Below are 9,135 nucleotides of genomic sequence, written 5' to 3' on the forward strand. Positions count from 1 at the left end.
TAATTTGTGACTGATAGTCGAGGCTTTTGTTAGACGTTTTCAAAGTTGGACAGGGGTGGTTGATGCGTTTGTTAGTAGTCCATACATGGAAACAAAACCTGGAACATTTTTGCTCTGTGTAACTTGAAAACAAGCAGCGTATTTGAATGCTTCAGAATCATGCATCACGTAATATCCAATTTGAACGGTAAATTTCAAGAGATCTATTAATTCGGTATGGGTAATCTCCGGGCGATGCACACCTTAGACATCCAGGCTAGGCGTTATAAGGACATTCTTGAAAAGTCTTCGATGACATCTTTTTTTTAGTATGACGGCATTAGAGAGCACCCATCGGAATTATAGCAGTCGGTATGATGTAGAGTCACTGATGTTTTTGTGGTCAGTAGAACAGAGGATACTGAAAACAACTTTACTTCACGACTGCCAGGATTTTGTAGGTGGGTCAAAGGCGTTCGAATTACAAGTGTTGAGCATAGACTGTAGTCCAGACTTAGATGGGAATCCCAATCCCAAAAGGTTGAAGTTGGAAACGATAACATTTGTTACCTTGAATCACTTCAATTTCATTTTGGCAAACCTGCTTCTTTCACTAAGTCGTTGAGAGATGTACAGAAAGAGAAGTGGATTCTGCAGAAAGTGAGCTGTGATACTTTTCTTGATCTTACAACCGTTTGATTTGATTTGATTTGCTTTAAATTTGCACATAATGCCCAAGCTCACCCCAAATTCCCAGATGTTGTTGCGTCAATAAACTGGATTTCCTATATACAGGGTCTAACATATGTATGTTCGTTGTCAAACATCGGAAATCTCGCTAGTCAAACACTTTCGCCCCGTTACAAAGCAATGCGAGCTCTTCTGTCATCGTCTCAAAGCGATAGGCGACCCTGATGTTGGGGATGTTGGTTTTGAGGACTGTGTTTCCGGCAGGGCCCTCCTTCTGACGATAGTTTTCTCCCAAGAAATGCTTCTTCATCTGTAAAGAAGAGAACGCGTATTTATGAATGCATGACCTCGACTATGTTTAGAGTTAAAACTTTAGATCCAACACAAAAATTCTCTCACCTAGAGTTTTCGACCAGTCATTCTGGTCTTCCTCAGTAGACTGACCTAGTGTGACATATCACGTGGCTTTTTTGAAGTGTGACGTCACCACTGGGTCAAAGGCATCTGGTAGACGATGTCGGCCCTCGTCGCGGTTCAGTGAAGGGTGATGGGCCCTGATGTATATGGCCTCCTTCACCCCTCTTAGGAAATAGTCTTGTTCAGTGTCCAAAATATGTAGAGACTATCCAGAACCGTACCTAATCCTAACCCTTACCCATTCAGGCATAGAACTAGATAGGTACGGTTCATAGTATGACTTCGACTACTTTTCCTCAGTAGTATGCCTCAACAGCCTCATTGTTGACGTCACACTTCATAGAGGCCACGTTACAAGTCTCACTGGGTCAGTCTACTGAGGAAGACCAGAGTGACTGGTCGAAAGCTCCAGGTGAGAGAATTCCTTTGTGTTGGATCAAAAATCTAAATTTTGAACAGCCTCAGTTTCTGCAACATATCCTACTTGACGGATACCCTCATCATCGCAGTTTCACTTCACAAAATCTATTCTTTATGCACACCTTAAAGCATGCCTAAAGTTTTAGTTTCGTCCCTAGCATGTACCTTAGTTTACGCATGCTTTAAGGCGTGCAGTGCATGGGCAGCGACGTCCAGCATAGCAGGCAGAACTGACCAGGTCTATGTTAGACTATCGCCGTGGTATGTAAATCGTGCAATGATGCTTAAACGAACAAACAGCTATCATTTTGAAACAAGGCCAAAAACAGATTCAAGTCATCCACATCAACAAATTGGAAGTCAACAAACTCAAACCGTGCATGAAAATTCGTCTGTGCTGGTAGAATACATAATGAGAAACAAACTATTCTCCAACTCAACTCAACTTCTTTCAACCGGAACGGTGGGTGGTACCAACTTCCGACGAACTTTGACCTAGTGCTGACGTCACACGTGGGCAAAACACGTGTCTAAAGCACTCGGGCCAGAAAGCTGATGAGGACTGAGCGATTCGGTTGAAAATTCCGGTGAGTTAATTTTTTTGTTGAGATGGAGAACAGTTTATTTTCATCATAAACTCAACTTGTTAGTTATGATTAATGAGTTTGTGATTTATAAATGACATGGTGTGATGGTTCATACCTTTTCCGGCAGGCCGCTCATGGCCACGCTGTTCCGGGCGATCTCACACATGTCACAGTTGGTCAGCTTCCAGACCTGTGCAGCTATGGCGTACTCCTCCATCAGTGGCTCCTATCCAACCAGAACCAAGACAAATTATTACACCTTCCTAAACTGATCGAGACAATGGGTAATGCTTAGGTCCCAATTGGAAAAAGGGGCCCTGCCGGGTACTTCCCGGGATTGTTTTTGTCACGTACAGGCGTGGACCCTACGTAGCCCCACGGGACACCCTGCGGCTACCAGGCCTGGACCCGAGAAGAATGTAGTTCTGACTCTAAATTCTATCCGGGCCCCGCTGACGCCGTGACCTAACCGTGAGATCACCGAGAGGTGTCCGGCAGGTTGCCGGCAGGTTGCCGGCAGTCCACCGGGACAAATTCGTTACGCAACAGACCATTCTGGGACCGGCCGGGGCTACATCCCCGACGAACACCGGCGCGATTGGGACCTAAGCATTAGCCTTGCACATTGTGGTAGAAAATTCAAGGTCTTTCTCAGTTCAGTTTCTACTGATTTCAGTCAAAGGCCGCTGGTTACAACCCGTGCAGTACATACTAACCAGACAACGTTTAAGTTATAAGTCATTGTGACTTCAAAACTCCAGTACAACAGCTCCATGCGTCTCTGTCATGGCAGACTGTCAAGAAAAGGATTCTTGTAAACACTGTCTCTCAGCTACAGAGGGTCATTGCTACACATCAACCAGAAGTACTCTACAAACAGTTATGTCCTGTCTCCTACCAACACAGCCACAACACACGTCATGCTAGCCGAAACACATACTGTTTAATGAAACCCAAAACGAACGCCCTGAAGAAGACTTTCATTTATAGATCCTGAACAGTTTGGAACACTTTGCCGCATGAGGTACAAGCAGCAACTAAGAGTAGGTTTAGGCAGGAGTTGTTAGAGCACATGCGTACATAGGCACATGTTGATAGGCACATATGATGTTACTTTTAAATGTTAAATTAAATGTTGCATGTAAATAATGTTGTAATTTTGATGTAGTGTATTTGTACTATAATTGTATTTTAACTCCAGGAAGATTAGCTACATACTGGATTTTGTACCAATGTCTTGTGTGTCGCTAATGGAGTTTAATAAAGCACACACATAAAGCACACTGTATAATGTAGTTCACTTGTACAGTTACGTTTACATACATACGTAAGTCTCTAATGTTATCTGCACCCATAGTAGGTCTTACAGAACGAACAGCTTGTTGTGCTTATTACTAGCAGGCTTATGGATGTAAATGGTTACCCTTGTGTAGTGGAACTGCAGTGGATCGTCCGTTGACAGTGAGATGTTGAGTCCCCTGGACAGGTACTCGTACAGCGGGTTGCGGTTATAGTCCAGGAACAGACTGTTGTTGCTCAGAGGTGACATCGCGATTCCCACTTGCGCCAGGTAAAACAAGTAGTACAGAACTGGGCTCTGAGGACACACGAAACTTTATTGCACAACAATTGTATACTGTACAAACTGCTAGCAGAATATTCTTCAATCAGTGACTGTTTTTGAAAGGTAAAATCACGCACCTGTGGCAGGGGAGGCCAGAAGATCCACACAAGTCTCGACCTAGTCACGTGTTCTCGCGAGACTAGGTCACTCCGTGATCAAGGTGTACAGTCGACACCAAAAATTTGGAGGTACGTGATTTTACCTAACAAAAACAGTCATTGATTGAAGAATATTCTACTAACTGTTAATTCTACTTGACTGATAAACCTCTTCAACCATACAGTACAAAGCTTTGCATCTATTTGTATATAACAGACATACTATAAGACTAATCAACGTAGTAGTAGGTACTTTGCAGTCAATTGTCTAATTTCTTGCGTTTAAACATAGAACATTTGTTATACGTGACAACGGTATTTTTCTTATATTTTTTCTTACAAAACGTTTAAGTACTGAACATAATCCTACGATGGAATAAATGGTTTTGGTACCGGTGACGTCTATTTTGTAGAACAAAGTTTGCTGGAAGTAATTACTCCGTGAAGGAGGTCAGGACCTCCGGACGGAGTGTTGTGATCGGCTGATTTTTCATGTTCGCAGTCAAAACACTGGGTTCTCTTTGTGTAATCGGCACGCAATTTTATAGGCCGTCTGCGGGCATGCCCGTGTTGATGCACGAATGTGTATTTTTGCCGTTGCAGCTTTCGCGGTCAATGTAATATTGCAGACGCCCCCCTACAATTACGAGGCGAATTGGAATGGTCCAGAAAAACGCGTTGTTTGGAATAGCAGTGGGGGGGGTGGAACTTCATGCAGATACGGGGTGGTTTTTCTAAGTGGTTCCAGATGTTTTTGCCCATGCTTAAGAGATGACAAGTTTTTTGGAAGATGTTCGCAGCCAAAACGCATTCTTCCGTACGTCGCATTTCTGTGTAATTTCGCATGTGGTGTGGCATTATGTCCGGGATGATGCACGTCTTTTTATTTGTACCCTAGCTGTTTTGATATTGAAGTAAATGCATATTTTAGAAACATCCCTACTTTTACAATCCTGTGGAATAGGCCGTAGGTTTAGGCAGTTGTCTGGTAGCAGAGGTACTATAAGCAGATATCCTGGTTATCTGGCCGGCGGTAGTAACACTCGCGGTGCTTACCGCAACTGTTGCTGGAATTTGGCCAGGTTCCAGGCGCGCTTAATTAGGTACAGGCACGGTAAGACGGTGGGACTGTCTTTGTTACTAGACACGACCATGATAGTCCGATCTTTATGTGAATGCAATGATTGTGTGTGTGTAATTAAAATGAACTTCGAACTTGAAGCACAGTATCTTTACACGCCCTGGGAGCAGTAATGGATTTAGCTCTTTGTATGTTTTATGCTTGTGACGCGCCCCCATTGTATCAACCGTTGCCTAATTATAATGTCTGCACAGTAGGTCTGGCGTTGACGCTTGGGATTTTGTTTAAAAATATATAAAACTTCACGGAGGATTGTCACCTATGGCTTCTTGTTAATGCTTCTTTTTCGTCTCCTAATAGGATTTGTTAATATTGACCTTACCTTAACATGTTCTAAAAGATGCTACGTTCGATAGCACCGAGACTGCACTTTTATTATTCCATTTTTTCGGATGGATGTATTGTTTTGGGTATTCCTGTGTGTGCCCGTTTGTCTGTTCGTGTTTCCAGCTATTTGTGGTCAACATGAATTGAAAAGGTCTAGATGGAACTGTAGAGACATTCTTGTATCACATGGGAAGAAGAAAAGGGAACACGGTGAAGGGAAGGGAGAGTGTCGTATAGGTAGGACGTAGGTGGGAAAGTGAGTTGGTGGGTAGGTATAGGGAAGATGTGTATGTCCGTGTTGCAACTTTGTTTTATTATGGCAGTTACATATTTTACAGAGGTTGGTAGTAGTGAGAGTCTTGTAAAATGGGTGCTTTTTTCATGCAACGTCTATCTACTTAAGTCTTTGAATACTCTTTTTGGATTTTTTAATTGGTCTGTAGTAAAGTCATGAGAATCACCGTGTGAGAATTTGCTCATTTTGGCAGCTTGGAGACGTCATATTTTTCCGTCTCTAAATACTACCCATGCAGGGGTTTGAAATCTTCGATTTCTTGTTTCCCTGTGAAGATGACTGAACAGAACATTATTAGTACCTTTTTCAGGTTGAGTCCATGAGAAATATTTTCAGACAACATGAAGGCTGAGACCAGATGACGCGCATCTCCAGCCTCTCCGCAGTGAGGCCGCAGGTTGAACGTCCTCATACCCCGCTGCCTGGACAGCAGACAAGATCGTTAGTGTTCACAATAATACAAGAAGCGATTGTATATTGGAGAGACTGAAAGATCTCTCAAGGCTAGGTTCTTCAAACACAAACTACCTAGCTTGACTACGTCGGAGGTTTCACAACATATACACATAGAATCGGCTGGTCATTCAGTCTTATTGGACAAAGTAAGAATCTTGGACTCAGAATCGGGCTGCTTTGCACGAGGGATTAAAGAGGCCATCTACATCAGGTCATTATAACCATCCCTCAATAGAGACGGGGGCGCCACAGACTTTCTGCAACCTATGATCCACTGCTCACGGAGTCACGTGTGATATCTGTGTGACGTTACGGAAGCGGTGGATTGCTCATTCAATTATACAGTCGAAAATTTGGGTGAGTCAAATTTGTTGTGTTGGAAACTACAGTTTAAACTTGCTTCATAATAATACAAGAAGTTTCAAGTTCAAACTTTTGATCCAACACGAAGAAGTTCTCTGACTTAGAGCTTTCGACCAGTCACTCTGGTCTTCCTCAGTAGACTGACCCAGTGAGACTTGTCACGTGGCTTCTTTGAAGTGTGACGTCAGCACTGAGTACTTCACACTTCAAAGAAGCCACGTGACAACCTCACTGGGTCAATCTACTGAGGAAGACCAGAATGACTGGTCAAAAACTCTGGGTGAGAGAATTTCTTTGTGTTGGATCAAAAGTTTTAACTCCGAGAATTTTCGTGATATCAATACAAGAAGTATCATATATAGAACCCTCTCCAATCTATCATAGTACAGTCATTCGTGCACAGATGCTATGCAAAACATAGCCTTCTTGTCGAAGGTAAGAAAAATACGATAAAGGTATATCAAATCGTGTTTCAATTGTCTGCAAGAGTGAAAGAGGTTCCATTTAACTACGTATAATTCACAAATATCAACATGGCCATGCCACCTTACAACTTAGTTTACTTACATAGCAAAAGCACAGGGCTCCAGAACATTTAAGGAACCTTATATTTAATGTCATTGCCGTTTTCTATTTCATATGTAACATTGAAAACAGTGTCCTTACTTTCTGAGGTGGTTGAGAACAACCAGGTTAGCATACATGTAGTACATGTAATAGGTGTATGGAGGACTTTCATTCATGGTCCACTCATCCGGAGTCGGGCTGCGCTGGTTGAACAGGTGACGTTCTGCCTTTGACTCGTCATCAACAGAATCAAAGCCTGTAACCTGAAATATACAGTAGATGTTTATCATGAGATCTACAGATAAACACATACAAGTGTGCCTTAGAAATAGTAACACCTTATGCATCCTATGTAATTTCAGGGCGGCAATACAAAAAAATATTCAGGATGAGGAAATCAGTCTGATATTGACATTTACTGCCATTTCTCAGCACAGTTTCGTCATCATTTAATGCCTGAAGAGTTTGAAATAAATAACACAGAACAAGCGTGTTAGACTCTTTTTTTGGGGTACCGCCCATAAATAACTAGAAACAGACTACCATGCAAAATAAGCAAGAAGAAAAGAACGACAAAAGAGTGCATTAGTCAGAGTTTCGTTAAAGACCAAATGACACAAAAAGTCCGTAATATACATACAGATATCGGAAGTGTACATACAATATAGTCACTTGAAGTTTGTTCCAATCATGATGACTGCGAAATTGAGCTTGTACGGCCTTCTCAAAGTGAATTTTTTAAAACTCTCTAGCAAGCTTCCCAATCGCCCACTTCGGGCATCTCTATTTGCATCTCTGTGTTTTATTTTTAATCATTTCTGTGTTTTTTTCCTGAGCTGACATCACTGGGTGACATCATCTCAGGAAAAAATACAGACATGCAAAACTAAAATGTGGAGATGCAAATCGCCTGCCAGGACTTTTCTGCTGACTTTTCCCAGGCAGGGCATTAGAATTTCGAATGTAACAGGAGAACCGTGAATATTTATTACAAATGTATCTGTTAGCCAGGCAATACTAGTTATGTCAATTACAATCAGTTAAGGTCATATTTTGGTGTCATGAGCACTTTAAATTCTGACTATGAAAACCTTGTATAAAACTGTTCTTACGTAGTTCAGGAAGATGTGCAGATTCTGGTGCTTCTGAGGGTTTATAGTTGCATCAAATAGAGGCAAGAAGACGTTATCCAACATCTGCTGGAAATTTTGCATGGATCCCTTGGACCGATACACATCACTGGAACAACAGGGCAGGTCTTCGTCAGTACATGTACACATGTATAACGATGTAAATGTCCTTGTTGTGTCCCAAACCGTGCATTGTCCCAAACCATGCCCAGGCACGGGCATAATGTTTACCTTCGCATGTGGTCTGCTCTGTTAATTCTTACCTAAACACGCTAACATATATGGTGACAGGAGTCTAATTTTTTTACCCCTTCTTCTAAGAAATTATGTAACCCAACACCAGCTGTTACCATAGTGACAGGCGTCAACAAATTAGGTCATTGGCCAGGTCAGAGGTTTTATATTAATTATTTTAATAATGCATTTTATCGTTGAATTTTAAACTGTTGTATGTTGAATTTTAGACTTTTGTAAAATCACAACACAATTCAGGAGTTTCTCCTTCTATGTTGTTTTTATCAAATAAAGTTTAATAAAAGGTCACTGTTTGGAGAAGAAGAGGAAACTGAGCAAAAAACAATATGTTTTCCTTTGGGTAAACATAATAATTGGTACTCACAAGAGTCTGGGAACCTGCACCATCCAGCGGACCTGGTTAGAGAATACCCTGTTGGTGACGCACCACTCTGCCAGCCTGTCCCACTCGTCCATGGACCGCCCGTAGATAGACAGCCTCAGCTCGGCGTACTGGTACTTACTGAACTCCAGCTCAGACATGGTTTGCTGAAGGGAGACAAAAAATGTGTTCATCAGATACTTCGGGAGCACTAAATGTTACAGACGGCCAAATCACGTTCATTTAGTTTGAGGCGAGATCTTGCGAGATTTTCCGAGAACTACGTTGCTAAATCTATCATATTTGGGGTTACTAGACAATTTTTCCATTAGTGAGAGTACTAACCTCCAAATTTTCGATGGCTATCAGTCCATCTTGTTCACGGAATGGCCTAATCTCGGGCCCAGCAGACCGATGCAAGTCTC

General features: G+C 42.1%; 1 protein-coding gene across 2 annotated transcripts in view; it reads right to left on the bottom strand.

Moving 5' to 3' along the window:
- Positions 1-541: 541 nt before the first annotated feature.
- Positions 542-9,135, bottom strand: part of LOC109462780 (AMP deaminase 2-like) — a 38,851-nt gene continuing 30,257 nt past the window's right edge. For both annotated transcript variants that reach the window (XM_019759375.1, XM_019759374.1), the window contains exons 12-18: positions 8,714-8,877; positions 8,077-8,203; positions 7,064-7,227; positions 5,880-6,000; positions 3,517-3,690; positions 2,209-2,319; positions 542-979 (exon numbers count right to left, since the gene is read on the bottom strand). In XM_019759375.1, the coding sequence (XP_019614934.1) occupies positions 818-979; positions 2,209-2,319; positions 3,517-3,690; positions 5,880-6,000; positions 7,064-7,227; positions 8,077-8,203; positions 8,714-8,877 (1,023 nt within the window). In that variant the 3' untranslated portion in view covers positions 542-817. The remainder of the gene's footprint in view (positions 980-2,208; positions 2,320-3,516; positions 3,691-5,879; positions 6,001-7,063; positions 7,228-8,076; positions 8,204-8,713; positions 8,878-9,135) is intronic.

The sequence above is a fragment of the Branchiostoma belcheri genome, unplaced genomic scaffold (assembly GCF_001625305.1).
Source record: "Branchiostoma belcheri isolate BF01 breed outbred unplaced genomic scaffold, Haploidv18h27 scaffold12, whole genome shotgun sequence".
In the NCBI taxonomy this organism is placed as follows: Eukaryota; Metazoa; Chordata; class Leptocardii; order Amphioxiformes; family Branchiostomatidae; genus Branchiostoma; species Branchiostoma belcheri.